The 21998-nt window shown below is 43.2% G+C and overlaps 11 protein-coding genes across 11 annotated transcripts; 4 read left to right on the forward strand and 7 right to left on the reverse strand.

Annotated features, from left to right (window-relative positions):
- Window positions 1-285: 285 nt before the first annotated feature.
- Window positions 286-459, reverse strand: FA14DRAFT_114256 (uncharacterized protein; the record flags this gene model as incomplete). The annotated part of the gene is made up of 1 exon (XM_025496046.1): window positions 286-459. A coding segment is annotated over one exon (174 nt), but the record flags the coding sequence as incomplete, so codon positions are not given.
- Window positions 460-807: 348 nt separating this feature from the next.
- Window positions 808-1935, forward strand: FA14DRAFT_161561 (uncharacterized protein). The gene has a single exon (XM_025499172.1). It carries the CDS (start codon window positions 1218-1220, stop codon window positions 1821-1823), a length of 606 nt encoding a protein of 201 aa, XP_025354258.1. The 5' UTR covers window positions 808-1217; the 3' UTR covers window positions 1824-1935.
- FA14DRAFT_67091 (uncharacterized protein) lies at window positions 1803-2160 on the reverse strand. Its single transcript, XM_025502675.1, has one exon. The coding sequence runs from the start codon at window positions 2117-2119 to the stop codon at window positions 1907-1909; it is 213 nt and encodes a 70-aa protein (XP_025354259.1). The 5' UTR covers window positions 2120-2160; the 3' UTR covers window positions 1803-1906.
- Window positions 2153-3561, forward strand: FA14DRAFT_191065 (uncharacterized protein). Its single transcript, XM_025501840.1, has 2 exons — window positions 2153-2250; window positions 2320-3561. The coding sequence occupies exons 1-2, from the start codon at window positions 2202-2204 to the stop codon at window positions 3477-3479; spliced, it is 1209 nt and encodes a 402-aa protein (XP_025354260.1). The 5' UTR covers window positions 2153-2201; the 3' UTR covers window positions 3480-3561.
- FA14DRAFT_168397 (transcription factor Tfb2) lies at window positions 3505-5116 on the reverse strand (the record flags this gene model as incomplete). The annotated part of the gene is made up of 3 exons (XM_025500141.1): window positions 3505-4802; window positions 4834-4856; window positions 4883-5116. The coding sequence occupies 3 exons, from the start codon at window positions 5114-5116 to the stop codon at window positions 3581-3583; spliced, it is 1479 nt and encodes a 492-aa protein (XP_025354261.1). The 3' UTR covers window positions 3505-3580.
- Window positions 5117-5635: 519 nt separating this feature from the next.
- Window positions 5636-6142, forward strand: FA14DRAFT_125111 (uncharacterized protein; the record flags this gene model as incomplete). Its single annotated transcript, XM_025496683.1, has 1 exon — window positions 5636-6142. One exon carries the CDS (start codon window positions 5636-5638, stop codon window positions 6140-6142), a length of 507 nt encoding a protein of 168 aa, XP_025354262.1.
- A 154-nt stretch (window positions 6143-6296) lies between these two features.
- Window positions 6297-9068, reverse strand: FA14DRAFT_180598 (uncharacterized protein; the record flags this gene model as incomplete). Its single annotated transcript, XM_025501019.1, has 3 exons — window positions 6297-7965; window positions 8027-8162; window positions 8732-9068. 3 exons carry the CDS (start codon window positions 9066-9068, stop codon window positions 6297-6299), a joined length of 2142 nt encoding a protein of 713 aa, XP_025354263.1.
- A 374-nt stretch (window positions 9069-9442) lies between these two features.
- Window positions 9443-12172, reverse strand: FA14DRAFT_148083 (DNA repair helicase; the record flags this gene model as incomplete). Its single annotated transcript, XM_025497366.1, has 2 exons — window positions 9443-11418; window positions 11452-12172. The coding sequence occupies 2 exons, from the start codon at window positions 12170-12172 to the stop codon at window positions 9518-9520; spliced, it is 2622 nt and encodes an 873-aa protein (XP_025354264.1). The 3' UTR covers window positions 9443-9517.
- A 504-nt stretch (window positions 12173-12676) lies between these two features.
- On the forward strand, window positions 12677-15974 carry FA14DRAFT_161564 (Pkinase-domain-containing protein). The gene has a single exon (XM_025499173.1). The coding sequence runs from the start codon at window positions 12891-12893 to the stop codon at window positions 15771-15773; it is 2883 nt and encodes a 960-aa protein (XP_025354265.1). The 5' UTR covers window positions 12677-12890; the 3' UTR covers window positions 15774-15974.
- A 290-nt stretch (window positions 15975-16264) lies between these two features.
- On the reverse strand, window positions 16265-18490 carry FA14DRAFT_123824 (uncharacterized protein; the record flags this gene model as incomplete). The annotated part of the gene is made up of 1 exon (XM_025496605.1): window positions 16265-18490. One exon carries the CDS (start codon window positions 18488-18490, stop codon window positions 16265-16267), a length of 2226 nt encoding a protein of 741 aa, XP_025354266.1.
- Window positions 18491-20022: 1532 nt separating this feature from the next.
- FA14DRAFT_165142 (galactose oxidase) lies at window positions 20023-20982 on the reverse strand (the record flags this gene model as incomplete). The annotated part of the gene is made up of 1 exon (XM_025499938.1): window positions 20023-20982. One exon carries the CDS (start codon window positions 20980-20982, stop codon window positions 20023-20025), a length of 960 nt encoding a protein of 319 aa, XP_025354267.1.
- Window positions 20983-21998: the final 1016 nt, after the last annotated feature.

The raw sequence follows: 21998 nt of genomic DNA on the forward strand, positions 1-21998 counted from the left end.
TCTTGAACGACGTCTGCTGCTTTCACTTGAATGATGTCTGCTGCCACTTTCATGCCTGTCCGGTTCTCGAGAGGAAGAGGCAGGAGCAAAGTCAATCTTTTCTCTCCTTTTATGCAATTTTGCTTTATCTGATTCTTCCTGTTGTCTCTTTTGCATTTCCGCTATTCGTTCTGCGCCTGCCTGTTTCTTGAGTGCTTTTCTCGCTTCTGAAGTTGAAGACCATACCTTTTCAGCTTCTTGTCTATCAACCGGTTTGCCCTCTTTGCGTGAAAGCTGTGCAAATCCACTCGTATTCTCATCTACACCGATCCAATCCACCAACTTTGCATAGATGTGCGGATTGCGAAACGATCGATTGTTATTTAATGATTGATTGAAATGCGTTCCTTTCTGTTTCAATTCGTGAAAGTGGGCTAGCTTTGCTGTCAAGGATGCATTTGGTCCTTCACCTGTTTCTCTAGAAGATGTTTCATTGCCCAAACCCCATTCATGATCGAGAATGCCGTTCACCTTTCGCGGTGGTGGAGCGAGCCATGATAAATCTGTAGTTGTCACTGCCCCTTCTCGTTTGGCTGTCCGGTCATCTTCCTCCTCATCGTCATATGACTTCAACTTGTTCATCTTGCATCATCTTCTCGACTTACACGTGCAAGCAGAGCGAATAAGCTGATTTTCCACCCTAATTGTTCCCCGATTCGATCGAATTAGGGTTCAATGAAGGCTGTGAAGGGAAAAGTTCAAAGATGAAAAGCTCTTAATGAAAAGAATGAACTTGTTTGATAGGTAAATTGCGTCATTCTGCAGAGGTTGAAAGGACTGAGCTTTAAACTAAACTACTTGTACGCGCCGGGCTGAATTGAAGCCACAACAACACACATTGTAAACGGGAATACTTGTCAATCGCCCGCCCTGCTTTCTCCAATTCCCACCTTGGAAGTGGAGTTTATAGCGCTAAAATTACATGCAAACCTTATGGATCACACAAGTCATTCACTCGTTCCACACAGTGTATATGCTCAACATTTTGGGGAATGGAAGATTAAGCATTTGAAAGCATTGAGAGGGCAAAGGGGCAGTGAGCAAACTAGAAAACAAGAGTACGTGCGCTCATCTTGCCGATGTTGAATCGATTGAATCGTCATTATTAAAAAGGTCCATGCTTTACATCCTTTTCTTCTCACTTCCATCATCTGTTTAATCAAAACACTTTTATCATAATGTCTAACCAACAAGATTTATCCACACAAGCTAACAAAGCTGCTACCGATGCTCAAAAGATCGCATCAAACGCTGCTGATGAAGCTCAAAAGCAAGGTCAATCCCTTTATCAAGAAGGTGCAAAATTGCTAAGTGACACTTACAATTACGCAACCCAAACCGGTCAACAATACTTGGGAGGAGCAAAGAACAAAGCAGGAGAAGCACAAGATGCAGCAGATCAAGCATCAAAAGATGCATCTCAAATCGCAAACAGTGCAGCAAAAGAAGGTCAACAACAAGCCGAACAAGCTCAACAAAGTTTAGCAGGTTTGACCGAACAAGCACGTCAGTTTGTCGGACATGCTCTTAACAGTGCAAACGAATACATTAAACCACAAGAAACAGCCGAACAAGCTCAATCCGGTTTGAACAACGCTCGTCAAACTGCTTCTCAATACGTCGATCAAGCCGCTCAAATTATTGGCGGTGCTCAAAATGATGCCTCTGCCGCTGCTACTGATGCACAAAAGAAAGCTGGCGAATTGGCTGGAAATGCACAAAAGACTGCAAGTGATTTGAGCGCTCAAGCTCAAGGTGCTGTCAAAGGTGCCACCAAGCAATAAATGAATCGTGAATTTCTCTTTCGCTCATTTTGGATTTCTAGCCCATCTTGACTTTATCACAAGTCAACTTGAATGTATCCAGTTTATAAGCATACCCGAAGAATGAATTGGATAAAATTGATGTTCATCGTTTGATTGTTCCTTATTATATAGCAAAGACGCGCGTGTGCATTGTACATTATGTGTATGTGTGTGTGCCTATTTTCTCCCCACGTATTGACTGACACAAACAACACTTTTCGGCAGACGTGCGTGTGCGTGTGCCTTGGAACAATTTCCAATTTTAGACTTTCCATGTAAATTAGTGCAGTGCATGCATCCTAAGAACACACACCATCATCATCATCACGGCAACATAAGCGTGCGTGTTCATAAAGAATGTCTTCAAGAATACGCAAAGAACGTGGAAGTGTGGCAGGATCGGATGGTGAGTAGAGTAAAAAAAGGCGGGGCTGATTGTAGGGAAGAGGCTGACACATAGGCATTCTCCTTGCAGAACAACAATTATGGCAGACAGTCCGGGCTCATTTACGATCACTAGAGAAACTACAATCCACATCGATAAATGATGTCACAACACTAGATCAAAGGCGACAAAGATACGTAAAAGAATACGCAAACAGTAGAGAATCAAGTGCGAGCGTTGATGATGGAGAAAAGAATGACTTGATTGGTCATTATAAAAAAGTTCAGAGTGACTTAGAAGAAGAACAGTTAGAGATCGGTCGTGCGTTGGAAAAATTGGAAGTTTTATTGGCTGTTAGAGATGATGGTAGCTTTTCAACGGCTATTGATCCACTATCGTCGAAACGGAAAAAGAGAAGGTTGGACGCTGGTTCGATCTCACCTACCCTACAGGCTGCTTCGATCAGCGCAAAGGATAGAGCAATGTCGCCTCTATCTGTCGAAGGTGATACCGTACCTGCATCCGGACAGGATCGCAAACGTAGCCATACGAAGGGACAATCTGGAGGCAGTGGAACGGGAAGTACAGGAGCAGGTCCAATGGCAAGACGATTGACGGCATCTTCGATCGGTAAAGATTCCGCATCAGGAGATGGCCCCGGCACAAGCACAGGCGCAGGAAAGGATGGATACATTGATCCTGCAAAAGCACGAAGAGAAACATTGGCACATCAATTACCCCTGCAAAAAGGTAGAAAGGTTGCATTCAGACAACCGAGTAAAAATAAAGTTGGACCGGGAGCTGCAAATGTTTCAGCTAGAGGCGGACCGGGTGGAGATCCTTCTTCTGCTGCTGGAATGGAAGATGATGGTGAAACTTGGATCATGGCAACTGTGATCGAATGCATTAATAATGACAGAAATCGATACGTTGTTCGAGATGACGAAGATGAAGGAATGCCAACGTACAACACAACCTTGAAAGCTGTTGTTCCACTACCGGAAAACCTCAACACGCTTCCTTTGGATGACTATAAAGTGGGAACACACGTTTTGGGATTGTATCCTGACACTTCTTGCTTTTACCGTGCTATCGTTAGAGGTGGCGGACCAGGCTTGAACGGAAAGGTAACCCAAAAGATGATGAGAAGGGCAGATGAGATTCTCAATACACCCTACCAACTCGAATTTGAAGATGATGACGGAGCAATACGCGACGTGCCAGCCAATCTGGTGGTGGAACGGCTATGATTTCGATACAGATGTACTATACTAAATTGTATGATTTACGATTGAATTGCTATAATACAAAGTGGCTAATACTGGTACAGAGTATATTGTTGAATGCAAACTCATCTTTCAGCAGCAACACGACGTTCGATGAAATCACGGATAGGCTGTATTCCATTGGAAGTGACAAACATCTTGCGTAAATCAGCATCATGCCACATCAAAACGCCCATCTGTTCGGCATATTCTCGTACAAGTGCAAAATCGGCACCTGAAATGAAACCGGACAACATTCCACCTTCTTCCGGTTGAACACGATTAGTTTCACGTTCCCATAATCGAATTTGATCCGTTACTGTTACGGGTAGAAGCGGATTATTCTTGAACATTTGTGGATGTGCATGATGGGTTAGATACATGATAATTTGTTCTGCACTAATTCCTTTATCCAATGCTCTTTTCACACTGTCCCTCGTAATGATTCCAGTGACCAGATTCGGAAACCTTGCTCGAGTTTGAACGAACTGACTGAGAATATTGATCCGAAGTGGATTATTGGTATATGCATAGATTTTGTAGTTCGTTTCCAAGATTACAAAGCCTTTTTCATCATCACCATCAGTATTGCTGCTACCGAGCAATGGTAATTGTCCGGCATTTGTAAGAGTGGTAATCAATCTTGTTGGATAGAATGTCGTGCTAGATTGTCGCCGTCTAAAAATCAAGCCAAGATCGGAAAAGAAGTCAAGCATCTCTTGTTGCGATTCTGTCAAAGATGAAATCTCATAATCCTGTCCCAAGGTAGCAGACCCCAGCGTGAACAAGAACGTAAGATGTTCCACAATGTCTGACGTGGTATTGGCCTCTTCCGATGAAGCTGATTCGGATAGAGTGATCAAGTAGGAATGCAAAAGCATCCACAATTGTGCCGAAACATCATCAAGAAGGAATTGAAAACCTTTTGAGGTGATTAACAAATCGTTCAAACGATCATTTGATGATTGTGATCTTGCTCTTCCTTCACCCATTGTAGATGCACTTTGCATTAATCCAGCCGACCTCAAAAGATGCAGGACTTGTCTACTTGGTGTTCGTACATCCTCTGAAGCCACCATATAGAGCAAAATGGATTCCCAATTCCTCAAAGCGAATTCATCTAGCTGAGCAGGTGTGAGACGCTGTTCGGCGGGTGTATGACTTGGAACACCAAAAGATTGATGATCGCCTCCTCCAATCAATGCCCTTCGCAATGATTCAGTCCATTTGACATTCAAGTAGACGTTGTCATTCTGTTCACGAATGATGCCCAATCGACTCAGTACATCCTTTGAAGCAAGCAAACCTCTTGCTGATCGTTTTTGTTTGGATGATCCACTTTCTTCCTCTTTTACCGATCCACTCTCACGTGTGAATAAAGATGTGACATCACTGGTAGCCAGATGAGGTGGATCTGGAAGGAAGAGCAAGGTGAAGATCAGATGTCTTGCAATAGGCGGCAATAATCGAAAGATGGCCAAAGCATTTGATGGATAAGAGAACAGTCGTATCAAGGTTTGTGATGGTAGTGTCAGCAAGTGTGACAAGATTGTTGGTGTGCCTTGTGGATCACCAGCTGAGCCTGGCCTAGAGCGTGTCGATTCTAAAGTATCAACAGCCATGGCTATCCTAGCCCTCCCTCGAAGTGGTTGTTGGTATAAGAAGTGATAATGTTATTTGCATCTTGCTTGCAATCATATTTGCCCGAATACCGAGTCGTACTACTGAACTAGAAGTGCTTTAAACGCGCACCCTTCCTTTTCTTTTCCCTACTTCCCGAATGCGAGTGTTTGAGTGGAGGCAACAGGCTTACGCATTGTGTGTATGCTTGTACCCTTCCTCAATCAAATGCAACTCTCGCTGTTAAGCTTTTCGCTCTTTACAGATTCTCATGTCATCATGTTCAATTCAACGTAAAAACGATAACCCTTGGTAAGTGTATAAAACTACATCATCTTCATCCCTTTCCCTTCTTTTGCAATTCTTCCAATATGTTCTTCATTGCCAATCAACGTACCGTCTTATCCAAAGCACCTATCGCCCTCTTGGCATTTCAATCCGTTCTAACTTGTTCTCCATTCTCAACTTCCATGGCTGCAGCTTCAACAACACCGCAATTTTCAAAATTTGCTTTAAGCAAGATGTCAAACGGTGAAGGATACGTTGAAAACGTTTCGCCTAGAGCAACACAACTCATTCAAGATTCGATAGATCTCTTTAGTGCAAAACCATCACATGAGATTTTTAAACGTAGTTGGACCCCAGATTCGGTGTTTGAAGATCCACTCTGTTATGCTAAAGGTGAACGTCAATACAAAGGTCAATGGTGGGGTTTAGCAGCCGCTTTCTCAAAATGTGACCTGAAGGCCTGGCATGTCACAAAAGATGAACCAACCCAAGTCAATTATGTTCAACGAGTCGCATACACATTCAAAGGTTTAGGTTGGACAAAAGAAATCATTTCAACCATCAGTATGGAATTAAACAAAGATGGAAAAGTAATTCATATGCAAGATCGTTGGGATCACCAAGATCCACCGGCAAACTTCATCGCATGGCCTTTGCGTCGATTAAATGCTCTTGCTGTACCTCTATTTGTCACTATCCCAAGCGCAGACAAGGCCAAACCAGGTCATGCCGATCTTTAATACGAGATAGTTATAGAGACAAAGAATAGATATCATCTGAAACTTGACACATCATCTTGATTGTTTCTTGAAGAACGCTTTCAAAGCTTTCACCGAGTGATAGAGATTATTCCATTCTTCCAAACAGGGGTGAGTCCAATCACTGAAAGCCGTTTTATAACGCTCGTTCATCGAGCAAAAGGACAGCCGTATAGTCGTTTGGATCAGCATTTACCCTGCTGATTATACGTTGAATGCTTTTCGTACTCAGATTGATGTAATATGCTTCACCCGGCTTTGGCCTTGGCTGGTACCTTTCTTCGATTTTGAAAAAAGCATTTGCGTTTGATGAACCCCAATTTTTATCGATATACTTTGTTTTTTCCTTCATTTCAACGCCCACATATGCTAATGGCAATCCAACAAAGACCACTGTACGTGCTAGTCTGTTTCTGAAGTCAAACTCTTCTGAAAGCCGGGAATTTATTACGGCAAACATTATGACTCCCTTCTTTGTGTTTGATCTTGATGGCAATCGAATAGCTTCTTTATATTTCTGTAACTCTGATGCTGACACTAATTCATCCGTAAAATCAAAAAAGACATTTTTGGTATCCTCCAGCTGCGTGAACAAGTCTTCAGCTTTATCAGAATACCAAAATGATCTTAAAGAATTGAGATAATCGTGCGCAGTAACAAAGACCACTACACCATCCGGAGTCACTTTGCAGTGTTCGATAATCATCTTGAGTAGTTGTCGCATATTTTGTTCCTCTTCTCGAGTTTTGTAGATGTACTTTAGCGGAATGTTGTGAGAATAATTCTTCACCGAGCCGATCATGAAGTTCTTATCGGACACGAAAGGCGGATAACTCTTGACCTTAAACTTGGTACACTTCATGTATGGAAAGAGCTGTAGCTTTAAATCCGTCATCGGAGCCAGTACATCGCCACAGAAAATGACTGATCGGGCTTCTTCGATAATTCCTTCGAGAACTGCTCCTAGGTTGAGTAATTGATATTCAAAAGACCATTGCTTCTCACCTTGCTCATTTGAATGATTTTTTGCTGCCTCACTTCTATATGTTGGATCCGGAATGTGAATCATACCTTCATAGGCCGGATGAATAAGATTTTTTAAGAATGTTCTGATTAAGGGTAGAATCGTTTCGATAGAGTCTTTGCTGACTTGTCCTTGATCCGGTGTTTCAAAGTCTCGGACTGACTCCGATATGATGTGATAATACCAGCTTTCTAGCTCACGCAATACTTCTTGTTCGATAGATCCACCGATTGAGTTTAAAAATTCCTTACTTCGTATACTGTCGGATTCAAAAACTATCTCTATTATCTTCGAACAATGATCGTCAATATCCTGTAGCACTCTTAATAGCTTGCTCGATTCCAGATCAACGGTTTTGGAACCATGAGAAGGGGTCAAAAGATATCTTTGTAATTTGCCTATAGCGTATTCAAGCCTTTTCTTTATCAGAACGACACTTTTCTCGCTTGCTAGAAATTCAGGTAGACTGTATGCCTCGTCCAGAATCATTATAGCGCCACTAAAGGAAATTTTGAAAAATTCAAGTAGCTCGGCATCCAAAAGATTTTCGTAATACATGACGATTACTTGTACTTGTTCATCATCATCAAGAGGAAGGCGAAAATCCTCTTTGACTTCATGAATCGTAAATTTCTTTCTGGCGTAAACGGTTTTATTGAAGTTTTCGATAAAGTGATTAAGTCGATCAGGTGAGTGACAAACGTAAATGAGTTTCAATTTTGGAAGTATCTCGGTGTTCGAACCAACTTCATCGACCAATCTTGCTTTTTCTTTTGCATTGCTACTTAGTGATATTAATATGCGGTTGAAGCTGAAGATTAGCCGGAGTTTAATAGATTTACACCAATGGTTTTACACCTGGTCGTGGATTGAATCGAGGTGGTGGGTTGAATCGATTTACACGTGGTCCATATGCCCCATCAATGATAGCTTCCGAAATTTGTTCACGTCGTGCTCCTTGTTGAACAGCAACCTGAACTAAAGTTGTAATTAAACCAATCAACACTCTTTTTGTTGATTGAGGAACTAAAGGTTTTCGACGATACTGATCAATAGGAACGATAAATCGAAGGTCAGTAAGCTCCCTAAAGGAAAAAGAGTGTTGATTGGTTTAATTACAACTTTAGTTCAGGTTGCTGTTCAACAAGGAGCACGACGTGAACAAATTTCGGAAGCTATCATTGATGGGGCGTATGGACCACGTGTAAATCGATTCAACCCACCACCTCGATTCAACCCACCACCAGGTGCTCGATCGGCTTTTAGGGTTACAATACCAACTTGAATTAATGTGGGAGAGTGGAAACAATCTCACTTTTCGAGATTATAGCCTTGTCCTTTGTTTCCGTCCGTTGGTTCGGGGCTGTTGGATGAGGCCGTATAGTTACTTAAGCTACATTCCTCAATTTGTGCAATGTTGGGGGCCAACTAAGCGACTACAGTTCGCCTTTTGCTGATTAATGCCTTCGCTATCACTTTCGCCATTTGAAGAAAAGAGTTTGCTTATTTTCTCTTCATCCAATCTCTCGTGTTTCCGTTTTATGTACTTTCACGTAATCCTGCTCGATCTTTTGAGGTATTCAGCTCTGGCTTGATCCTCAAATGTTCCTCGAACCAAAGACAGGGAGAGCAGATCAGGCTTAGCATTCCTTCTTCTGAGGTTGGAACTTCGAAAACACCTATTTTGCCTTTTTCAATTGTTTCAAAGATGTCTATCATCAATTCTGCTTGAGCTATATAAGCTATTCTTCGATCTGGAAGATGAAATTTATCGGCAATACGTCTCAAGTAATCTTGTCGGACGTTTCCATGCTCACTATACTTCTTCCCTAGTGATGCCTGTATGCGTTGTAAAGCATCGCTTCTTCCAGCTTGACTTAACATTGCGTATTGCCAGTGAATACGCTGGTACACGATTTAAATGGTAAAGAGTAAAGAAACAGGAAGGGAGTAGCAATCTCTTTTAACAGAATCAATTTTAACAACAATCGGGACCGTGTGTAAAGAAGAGCTGATTGATTAGGGTACTGATGGACAACTCTTTTTTCATGCCGTGACGCTTAAAGGCTATGTATGGGGCTAACAGCAAACGCACTCTAGCCCCGAGTTTCAAAACCAGCTTACGCCTAGCTTTGTTCTTTATTTCATTAAGGTCATAGGACCTCTCAATAACGTCATGGGCCCTCAACAAAGGCACAAGAATGAACAAAGGGATAAGTGAGATCGTACGAGGCTATTCTGTATTTTTGACAACAATGCAATGAATATCTTTGTGCAGTCACTCTATGAGGCTACCTCGGAAGTCTACGATATTGGATTATCCTAAAATACAATTAAGTTTGTGGTGCCGTCTTCTTCGCACGAAAGAAAGCCCCCAAAGCGCCTATCGAGGGGCCAAACGTATCGTACACTTTTGTCGACTCTACGATCCAAGAAGGCAATCTAGCGATTGTATCCTGTCGAGAATAACGATTATCGAGAAATATCAATGCGGCAAAATCATTTTGATGTCGGATCGCTCTTCCCATCGCTTGATTGACCGCTTTCATACATAAATTAATATACAATTCTTGTCCGGCGTCAAAGTCGGTTTTGTGCTCTTTTTGCTTCAAAAGAGTGCCTGACTTTTGTTGTTTGTGTAAAGCTCGAACATAGTTCATCCTTTCTTTCAATTCGGGGCTATTGATATTGGCGAATGGCATGCCTACCATGATCACAGCTCTGGCTAGGCGGTCGGAAAAGTTGATCCCTTCAGAAAGTTTTGCGCCGACGACGGCGAATAAGATGGCACCTTGATCCTGATCAATGGATCGACCGTATCCCCGTAACACAGTGTCAACCTCGGAGGCAGTCTTGGGCTCAAAGTAAACTTGCTTCTTCGCTTTCAAGCGAACAAATTGAGGTGATGTCTTCCAATGCTCTTGAAGCGAGTCAAGGAAACCATATGAAGGCACAAAAACAACAACACCATGCGGAATAACATTGCAGTAATTGACCAACATACCCGTCAATTCTTCCATTATTGTTGCATCGCCACGAGCATCATATCGGAACGAAAGAGGTGTACCTTTTGCTGTTTTGCAAACAATTGCTGCCATTAAATTTTGTTTCGGTATAATGTGGGAACACGAAAAGTGTGTCAGCCTTTCAGGATCCAAGGCAGGAAAAAGTTGCATGGCAAAATCGGAGATTGGTTCCATAGTACCGCCTGCCAGAATAACCGATCGAGCATCCTTTACGATATCACTGAAGACTTCTGCAGGATTAAGCAATTGATACTTCAATGACCATTGCTTCTCTCCATTCTTGGCCAGCTCTGATGTTGTGGAGAAGTATATCCTCCCGTCCAAATCTCTATTGGTCAAAGCTAACAAGAACGACTCAATGGTATGCAAAGCAGAAATGCCAGAATGACTTACTCTCTGCATTGTTTCTTCCGTGCTTGCTTCCACCCTGAGCTTTCGATCGGCATAGCCAGCAATCTTTCGTGCAATCTTAGTTTCCCGAAGCCATCTATCCAATTCCAACAAATTGATCTGGTCGATATTCCCGCCAATCTTTCGCATAAGTTCGGCTGGGGTCATTGATTGCGCCTTGTTTTGCACGGCATTGGTGCAGGATGTATCAAGACTACGCAAAGTAAGCAGTAGCTTTTGTAAATTGATCTCATTTGTACCCTTCAGACGTGACGAGAATTTGTCCAGATAATCATTGATTTGGCTAATGGCTCTTTGAATCTGCCAAGAACTGACAAGAACAGTGTGCGTTGCCAGAATTGTGTCGATCAGATTGTGCGCTTCATCAATTATCACAATTGCTCCTTTCAGCTCAATGTTCAGAGAATCGCGAGCACTAGCATTGAGAAGAAGATTATAAGGCATTGTCACGATATGCGCTTGTCTTGCACTTCCTCTTGCACCAAAGTATGAACAGATATGCATCTCTTTGCCAATCTTGACAGCATCCTCGATATCGTGAACATCTGCCAAGACGGTGTCGCGATACTCCATCAATTTTAGCTGTCCGGCTTCATCAGGAGCAGGTAAGTATTCACAGCCTGCTTTGGAGGTGGAGCCCTTTTTACGTTTCATTAAATCGAGACACTTTTCATTCATTGCTTCTATACCTGCTCTTTGACCAATATCGATGACTGATTGATTGATGCACATCTGCTTTCGACCACCGAGAGATGTATTTCTCACCGAAAAGCGGTTGGAATCGCGATTACCGGCCACTTGTCGAGCATTTTGTATAGTGAGATCAACACCAGCGAAATCCGTCCGTTTTACCTCATTGATGAATTGCGATACTTGACTATGCGTTCTACTGACATAGATGATTTTCGGCACTGTTTCTGGTTCGTCCTCCTCGTCTCTCTCATTGCCCTGTTTGGCGTAGAATGGAATCTTTTTCCCTTTCGAGTTCCCCATGTATGCTCCACTCTTCTCCATCAAAGCTCTAACAGCAGGGGAGAGGAATGACGATGGATCATCGGGGCGAGCTGCATTGCTTGTGTTGGCGGTACGCTGATCATTGTCTTCGACCAGATACTCGTCCTCTGAATCACTGTTGGATATTCCTGTTCGTGACACCTTGGTGCGTTTGATGGAGGTTGCAGAATTCTTCCTCCTTTCTTCCAATCGAATGCGTGCTGCTTCAATCCTACTTTGCAGCTCCTTCTCATGACTTTGCAATGCCTCCATCTGTCTATTACTTTCATGCTCTCTAACCCAATCAGGCTCTTCATCATCGACACTTCCCTTCAATTGACCTTGCTCATGACGTTTGGCATTGGCTTCTAGCCAAGTGCATGCACCGCAAATCAGACTCAGTGACTTTCCTGTTCCAGTCGGACTTTCAAATATTCCAACTTTTTCATCTTCAATTGCAGTGAAAACTGCTCGCATTAAATCCAATTGAATCGAGTATGCTTTCGGATAAGGAAAGTGAAAAGCTCTAGAAGACTGCCGAAGGCTATCTTCGTTCATTTGCCCATCCTGTGTGATATGACTATCTGGCAAAGACAGCGTGATTCGCTTTGACGAGTCATTACTGCCATAGTCATCTGTCATCTCTCATATTGACAAAAGTGAGAGAATGAGAACAAAGTGTATAACATTCAAACAACCAACACCAACACTTTTTTGCGGAGTTTATTCTGCACGTGATTCAACGCGTCAGAAGTATTCATAAAAAGTGTTGTTCCAACGCGCTAGGTAACAAAAGGCAAGTCTTGTGCCCAGAAATGGAAATCGACGAATTGTCAGAAAGTGTAATGACACAACCTGTTCATTGAATTCTATGCGGTCATGCATGCATCGTAGAATACAGCTCTAGAGCAGTGACAAATAAACTTGTCGGGAATAAGTGACAGAGTCTATTGAAACACACTTCAATTTTGTATTGAACAGAATTGTAATTCGAATCGGAGCATACAAAGGGAAAGGCGGACATTTGTGTGTTCACCTAATTTCTCTCCCTCCTTGTGCTATCTTGCTACTACTGCCATCATCCCTTTCTCCTCCCTTTCCCTCTTTCATCCCATCTTCAAGCTGACTCAAGAATCACAATCATCGTCCAATCCAAGCAATCGTTGGCTTTTGAGTCTTAGGGAATCACAAGTTGCATCCTCAACATCATCAAACAACAACAATCCACTTCTGTCTTTATCAGCTTTTCGGAATCGCTTCTATTTGCTAATTAGTCATGGCTGCCACTGCAGCATCTTATGGCCTTTCTGCCGGCCCTTCCGCTCGTCCAATGACGACTTCACCAACAAAGCCACTTTCATCTTCTCGTAAGCCATCATCTCAAGGGGCAACTGCATCAAGCAAAAGTTCTCCAACAAAGAAAAAGATCACAATGATGAAAAAGTCTAAGCTTCCAGAAGTTGGACCAACGATTCGTGATTTAGAAAATAATGTAGTTCATGTCACTGGAAAGCTACTCGGTCAAGGTGGTTTCGCTCGTGTTTATCAAGTACAAGTACCAGACGGAACTGCCATGGCATTCAAAGCAATCAATAAAGAAGCACTATTACATCAAAGAAAGAACAGATCAAAAGTGCTGGCTGAGATCTTGATTCACAGATCTTTACATCACCCAAACATTGTTCACTTTGTCGATCTATTTCAAGATGAGGCGAATGTATACTTCAAATTAGAGCTTTGCTCAAACGGTAGCATGAACGATATGATTCGTACTCGTGGACCTGTTTCGGATGAGGAAGCACGATTTTACATGGTCAAAGTCATTGCTGGTACCAAATTCATGCATATGAACCACGTCATCCATCGTGACTTGAAGTTGGGTAATATCTTTTTGGATTCCAATATGAATATCAAGATTGGAGATTTTGGTTTGGCAGCTTTACTCAAAGACCCAGAAGAGCGCAAGAAGACCATGTGTGGAACGCCAAACTACATCGCTCCCGAAATTTTATATGAAGGAAATGGAAATGGACACAGCTTTGAGGTAGACATTTGGTCTGTCGGTGTCATCATGTACACTTTGCTTGCTGGAAAGCCTCCGTTCCAAACGAGCAGCGTTCCCGCAATCTATGAAAAGATTCGCAAGAACGAATACACAATTCCAGATCACGTTCGTCCTGAAGCTTGTGACTTGATCAGAAGTATCTTGACCCCTGACCCTTCCCAACGGCCAACTCTCGTTGAAATTATGTCTCATCCATGGTTCACAGTCGGCAAAGTACCCCTACACTTACCTTATACGGCAACCAAAATAGCACCACACCTTGACTTGCCGCGCACGATGGAGGAATCTTTGCGAAATCTTGAGACTCTCAAAAAGCAATCTTGTTGGAGAGACGATGCAGATGATGAAGTTGAGGAAGAAGAAATGACTGAGGAACAAAGACGGCAATCGGCAAAAGAGAAACGTAGAGCACAAGAAAGAGCTGAAGATGAACGTGAGCGTATGGACAAAGAATTCGAAAATGCAATTCAACCGGGAAATTCTCTGGCTGGCTTTTTGCAATTGGGCAAAAAAGCATTATCCAAAGCTCCCGATGTCACAGTACCTTTACGACCAAAATCGCTCACAGGACTTTCTCGTCAAATCAGCGCTCTCTCGCTCAGTCGTCAACATGGCAATTCAATGGCAGCAAATATGGCTATCGGCAAAGGTGGATACGAAGAACCTGCTCAAAATGCACTATTCTCTGGAAATGCTGATAAAGAGAATGCCAACAGTCCAATGGATGCACGAATGATGCCTCCTCCTTCAGCCCTCTCACATGTACGCTCTCGTGGTGATTTGGCCAGTGCAGCAGCAGCAGACGAACGTCGTATGTTGACTCAGAAAGCACGCTTGGTTGCAGCTATGACGGGAAGCGGCAGCAATGGTAGCTTGGCTAGCGTTGCTTCGGGTCAAGCAAGGCCTGATTCACGTCAATCAGCACAAAACCCTATTGTAATCTCTGATGATACGAAAGAGGTTGATGGTTGCATCGAATTGGCTAATTTGGATGTCATGGTGCAAAACTTGGATGAAGCTTTGGAATCATTCCAAGATCGAACAAGATTTGTTCCTTCCGACCGTGCAAGCCGTGAAACAAAGATCGCATTGGCGGTACGTCCAGATTCTTTGAACCCTAATAGAATGCGACCCAGATCGCCAAAGGCATACATCATTTGTTGGCTAGATGAGATGGACAAGTATGGATTGGGTTACGCTTTAAGTGATGGTACAATCGGTGTTTACCTCAAAGACGAATCCAGTATCGCTACCAATGCCGGCCGAACGCATTTCGATCACGTTGCTCGCTTGCATGATTCTCGTGGCTATCAAGCTCGTCCAGAGAACTACGTGATTCCTCAAAGTGGCCCTGTTGGTGATTCAATGTCACGCGATGTTCAACGCAAATATAAGATCTTGGGCTACTTTGAAGACAAGATTGATGCTCGTTTGGAAGGATTTGATTTGCCACTTGATGATCGTGGACGAACTTCTGAAATGCCATTCATTTGGCGTTGGTACCGATGCTTGCAGGCTATTGTCTTCCGCTTGAGCACTTCTACTGTTCAATTCAACTTTTACGATCACATCAAACTTCTATTCAGCAATGATGGATTGGTCTTGACAGCAATTGTTCCATCAAAGAGTAGCGATGAAGCACAAACCATTCGTACATGGACAATGGAGGAATTCCTTGATATTGCCGAGAAGACAAGATCGGCCCGTGAAGAAGTCAATCAGCGTTTGACGTCCGCTTACGAAAAAGTGGATGATCGCGAAGAGGGCGAGTATCCTTTGTCCGTCACTTCACCTGAAGAACGCAAACTTGTACGGTCATTAATTCCAAAAGTGAAATATGCTCGTGATACGATGATCAAGATTGCTTCAAAGGATGCTACTGCCATTGTCACGATGGGCGGCCCGACAACGTCCTCTACACTGAACAGTCAGCAGAACACACCAACTCTACAAACCAAATCTTCCATCATCTCTGGTTCGGCTATCAAATCTTCAGCAGCAAGAACACGTGCAGGATCTACTGCCACACTTCCTCGTTCAAACAGTGGACAGAGCATCAACAGTATTGCTTCTTCCAAGAGACGAGTTCATTAAGCGGGTGTTTCACAATGCCAAACAAAAAAAACTCTTAAAATAAATCAAATATCTATCACATTAAATTCATGCATACCTAGCCAACTATTCACTCATGTCAATAACCAATCATACCTTTATCTCAAGCTCTGTCTTCCTTTCCTCTTTTTTTGCAGTAATTCTCATAACTATCATCTCATATGCAATAGCATTCGATCAATCATCATCATAGTCCATGTGTGCCCCGAGAAAAGTCGAATCATTGGGGATTGATAGGATGCCATTACGGAGGGGTACTAAAGTATGTATACAGGATGCGATTAGGTGACGAGAAACTTTACAATGTTACAAATGATGATGAATGTTTGAGAATTTTTGCTAATTTTATCGTGAAACCGGTCTACGGAACAAATTACTGTTTATTGTTGCTTGTGCTGATGAATGTACAGGTGGTTGTTTCGTGTATGTTGCTGAATATTTGATGAAACGATTCTTGATGCTTGATACGACCTCTAAAGACTGAACAAGAAGCTCAAATCGGAAACGCTTAAACGACCCATTGCTGAATCATCTTTTCCGATTGCTGCTTCGATCATTGCGCTTTTCTTGTTTTGTAATTCTATAATACGACTTTCGATGGAATTTTCAACAACCATTCGTTTAACGATAATCGGACGATGTTGACCTAATCTATGAATACGATCCATTGCTTGAACTTCAACAGACGGATTCCACCAAGGATCCATCAAGTAAACACGTGAAGCTTCCGTCAAGTTCACTGCCACACCACCTGCTTTGAGTGAAACCAAAAAGACAGTCACGCCCGGATTGTTCATGAAATGCTCAATCGTCTTGTTACGTGCTTCAGGTGACATGTTTCCTTCCAATCGACAAATATTGAAACCGGCTCGGGTTAAGCGGAATGCAATCAAATCAAGGAAGTTGACAAATTGACTGAACACCAAACTCTTGATCGTCTTGTCTTCTGAACGCAATTTAGTCAATTCCTCTACCAATGCTTCAATCTTGGTACTTGAACGCCATTTGTTCAAATCCAAACGAGACAAGAGTCCTTGACGAGCGCCCAAGTTGTCATTATCACGTGGGGGATCCAACGTATCACCTTCCAGATCGATCGTCAAAGTGGCATGACAATAAGGACATTCAGGTGCACGTCCATCTTCTGCTTCACCATCGCCGACCCATTGACGAACACATTCACGACAAAAGATGTGACGACATTTGGACATAATTGCATCTTCTGCTTCCTCTTGACAGATACGACAAACATGGATGTTGCCAGCTTCATCTCCCAACAATTTCTTCGTAATACCCGTCTTGGAACGCAAGACTAAATCGGGATGACAGGCCAATTGACGCATACGGGTGAGTAAGGTGAAAATGTTGGAGTAATTGTTCAACACGGTACCTTGATCCAAATATGTGCTAAACTTTCGTGTAGTGTCGCTATACAAAGATTCATACAGATCTTCCTCCTCTTCGTTGAACATATCTTGACGTACTTCGACAGTACGTGGTGGCAAACCCATATCATCTGCTCGTTCGAGCTTCGTACGACGAAGCATCATGCCTCCCAACAATAAACGCAATCGTTCAAACGAATCACGCCCTTCACCTGAAGCCGTTCCAAATCGTTGAATAGGTTTCAAGATTTCGTTATTCCAGAAGCAGGTATGATGCATGGGTGTATGACCACACTTGTCGCAATTACGACGATCGGTGAATTGCCAATGCAAAGATTTGCAAGGGCATCTCTTGCAATAATAGTATGAGAATGGATCACCATCCAAGAAGCGAATCATGCTGTACAATTCACCAACACGATTCTGCAATGGTGTTCCAGACAAGCACCAACGGTATTTTGCCGTTAACGCGAAAGCCGCTTTGGCGGTGTTAGTTGCTCGTTCTTTGATGTTGTGTGCTTCATCAAGGATCACACGATGCCATTCAACGCTGTGCACCACACTTTGTTCCTTGACAATGTTTCCTTTACGTCTAAAGCCAGAAACTTGCTTACGGAAAGCACTTTCCAAAACACCATAACTGGCCAAAACAACATCGGCACTTTTGAGTGCCGTTGCGTCAGAAGAACGATTGGCTCCGTGCCATACGATGACTTTGAAACCTTTTGTGTATTTTTCGATCTCATTCCTCCATTGCAAGATTGCAACCGTAGGCGCAACGACCAAATTGGGTTTCTTGCGGTCAGACAGGAATAAGCTGATGATTTGAATTGTTTTTCCCATTCCCATTTCATCTGCCAAGATACCACCTTTCCAGTCAGACTTTTCTTGGGAGGTGAGCCAATGCAAACCTTCCAATTGGAAAGGAAGCAACTTGATGGTCAAACCAGTAGGTTGCAAGGCTTGCTTCACTTCATGCTTGGGCTTCTTTTGTAAGTCTGGCCAAACAGTTGCCAATTCGGGATGATGTTGCACAAGGGCATCATAACTCTTTTGATAGTGTGAGCGCTTATCTTTCTTGCGTGCTTTACCTGTTCGACGAGCATTAGCATCTGCTCTTGCTTCTCGTGCTTCACGTTTCAAACGTTTAGCACGTTGTTTGGCAGTCTCCCATCGCTGTTCCTCGGCTACACTACCTGGTGCTCCGCCTTCAGTATTGCTTGGGCCGGCCAATGGAACATCATCATCGCTGCTTTCTTCTGCTTCAGATGCTGTATCATATTCGGTTCCATCGTATTCTGATTCTGTCTCCATATCTTCCTCATTGGGAATGATGTTGTCCATGAATCGTTTTTCTCGCTTGCGTTTGGGTGTGATAATTTCGCTCTCGTCTGACAAACTACCATCCGCATCCAAAGCGTCATCCTCCAATTTCGCCTTGACAGCATTACGAGAACGCTTCTTTGTTGGTGTACCGATAGCAGAGACTGTTTCAGAAATTCGGCGGATCATAGCTTCCTCGTCTTCGCTATCGAATACGTAATCGCCCACATCCATTTCTTCTGCTGCTCGCTTTTTGCCTTTATCGCTCTTGACAATGGCTTTCTTATCGTCCACAAGGTCTTCAGCTTTTGCCTTGCCCTTTCCTTTTGCACGACTTGAACGACTGGAGCTAGATGGTTCTGGATCGGGCTTGACGGACTTTTGAGAGCTTGAATCTTGCGTGCTAGTCAGATCAATCGTGTCAAGAAGGTCAAGCACACGAGACTTACGACCAGAACGGCAAGGTCTACCACTAGCAGAAACATCACCTGCATCAAGATCGATTGCAGGATCAGCTTTGATCTCTAAAGCAACTTTTGGACTCGATTTGACGAGAGTGTTTGGAGCAGAAGTGACCGGCTTCTTTTCTTCATCTGCATCTGCAGAGTCATCATTGCTGATGCTTGTGGCTGGTGTACTTGTGCCGGACGTACGACGAGACACTTGACCACTCTTGTTGGGTGTTTGAACGGTTGTATCTGCACCAACGCTCACATCATCATCTACAATCACCATAGGATTGTAACGCGAATTGCGTCTTGTGGATCGTACTGGTCGAGTGGACGCCATGATGTCTCAAAGATAAGAGGCGATGTAAAGAATGTGATGTAGAGGAGGAAATCAGACTTGTGTATAGGGTACAAGTGGCAAAAATGCCTTGTTTGGCTTGCAGTATGTTGATCGACAACTTGATTGCAATTCTTGCCACCGCTTCTTATTCCATGTGATGAAGGTTGTGAGAGCTATTGAAATGCTCGTATGAGTTGAAAAACAGAATTATGAAGGGAAAGAGTTTTGCGAAGTTTGGTGGTTGACAAGAAGAGAACGGGATATTCCAATCAATCTGCTCAGCACGCCTGCCAACCCCGGTTTCTTCTTGCTGCAGAATAAGGCAGATCTCCAGTGTATCGGAAGCGCAATCGACGACATCTAGAAAATTAAAAAATTATTTTTATTTGTCTGAAAAGTTTGACACGAATTGTACCACAACAGCGTGCGTGCGATTTGATTGCAGCTTTTCTGCATGCACTAGTTTGCTTTTGCGTACATAATCATTGTCGCAGTAGCGCCCTTTCATTAATGCAAGCAGCGCTTAAATTCACACTGACACTTTTGGAGAACGCGTAAATGGACGCGTTTAGCATGAGAAAGCACACACAAACACTATTAAAAGATGAAAAAGACATTTTGAAGTAAAAGATGGAGCAGATAATACAGATGTTGGAGTAGTGTATAGCATATCGGTTTAAAGCGAATGAGCAACTATTTTGTAATTGATAGCAAATGTTTGAATGATTCAGGCATCATTCATCGTCCAATTCGACGCTGAAACTGGTAATTTGTGGTAAATAAGCACAAGCGGATAAATCGATGTAGTATAAATCATCAAAGATTTCTTTTCCATCAAATCCACCATGAACGAAAAGTCTACTGTCATGTAGCCATGCTTGATGATAACCACGTCCGGGTGGTTTCTTTCCGCAAACGTTTCTTGATTCCCATTGCAGATTGACGAGATTCAAAGTGAGAATGTCCGGTGTATAGCTGTGACTGTTATGTCCACCAACAATGAACAAATAAGATCCTACCAAAACGGAAGAATGTCCAAGTCGATTGTGTGATTCATCAGTTTTGACTTGATACCATACCTTTGTATCCAATTTGAGAATATGTATATCGTCAAAGCTCATATGACCATCCGATCCTCCAATCACGATCAATTTTCCATCAACGATGTTGGATGTATGATATCCTCTCCCTATGGGCACTTTGCCCTTACATTCGATCTTTCTCCATTCCAATCGATCGAAATCCGTCAAATCAAGCGCATACACGTCATTCAGAGCACCCACACCATTACCGCCGCCAAAGATGATCAATTGCCCATTATAGTAGTTGCTCGTATGCGCTCTTCGTGGGCTAGGAGCCTGTCCAAAGACATCAGGCTTTGTCCATCGGAGAGAGACAGTATCGAAAACGTACAAGTCATTGAAATAATACGGTCCATCACCACCAGCAAACACAAACAACCGTTTATCGACAATTGTGCAACTGTGAGCCCGTCTTGCTGGAGGTAGGTCACCTGTAACTTTTGGTTTGGACCAACACATCGTTTCACAATCAAAGCACCAGAGATCTCTGAAACATCCTTTCGCATCGCATCCGCCAAATAACCAAAGAATCTCATCGGAAAGACATGCAGAATGCGCTCGGAAACTTCTTCGAGGTACACTTCCGTGGACCGGCACTTTGCTCCAATACATCGCAGGAGGAGGAGCAGGTTTCACATTTTCAGCATGAGGAAGCTGTGGCTGAACACGTGAAGTGAGCGATCTTGATGACCGTTGCACAGATTGTCTAGTCGAAGGTGGATCCGTCTGATTTGAGCTACCACCACCAGCCTTTGATGTTTGTCCGCTGCCATTTTGAACCGTATTCCTACTCTCTTGTAAATGACGTGATGGTTTGCGTAATCTGTCTTTGCTGGCACTTTCTTTGACTGATTGCCTTCCTTCTTCCACTTTTGTCGTAGTAGTTTGCAAGCCAGCATCCGGTACTTCTGGCTCTGACAAAGGTCCTGTGCTACCATTCCTGGATCCAGCTCGTGCTGCGGGCGCTAAAGATTGAGGTTGTGCCAAAGGAGATCTTGCCATACTTCCTACATGACCAGAGAGCGAATTATGTCCTTGATCAGAAGCATTACTGCTTGATGCTTGCGGGGCACTGATTCCAGCAGTACTAAGTGAAGCATTACGAGCTGTAGGTGTGGGAGGATTGGAAAGTGAAGTTGACGTAGCATTCTTTTTAGAAAGAGGTGTAAGAGTACTGCCAATATCGTTCTCTGAGTCATATACGTTTGATGCTTCATCGAATTGTTCGAATTGCATGTCTTTCGGTGCATCCCTTTCGTCGTTATCAAGGTCTACTGTCTCGTCAATCACCACATTATCTTCCGTTTCATCCAATCCGGCCAAACTTGACTTTTGTGGGGTGTATGAGTGAGATATGGTCACCGAGGGTTTTGATCCCGGATTGGATGGCCTTGAAGGGCTTTCATACTGCCCAAAAGAATCTTTGTGAGACAAGCTGATACTATGCGGTATCCGACTTGAACTTGTATTGCCTGCTGAGTTGGGACTTGCGCCATATGCGCCGCCTGATACTTCCATAGATGATCTCCGATTGGGTGTGGATATAAAAGCTGAAGTTAATGAACCTGGCAAAGGAGGATTTCTTGGTAGAGGGGATGATTGTGGTGCTGCTGTATTGCGAGATGAGG

The sequence above is a fragment of the Meira miltonrushii genome (assembly GCF_003144205.1).
Source record: "Meira miltonrushii strain MCA 3882 unplaced genomic scaffold FA14scaffold_3, whole genome shotgun sequence".
Classification (NCBI taxonomy): domain Eukaryota; kingdom Fungi; phylum Basidiomycota; class Exobasidiomycetes; order Exobasidiales; family Brachybasidiaceae; genus Meira; species Meira miltonrushii.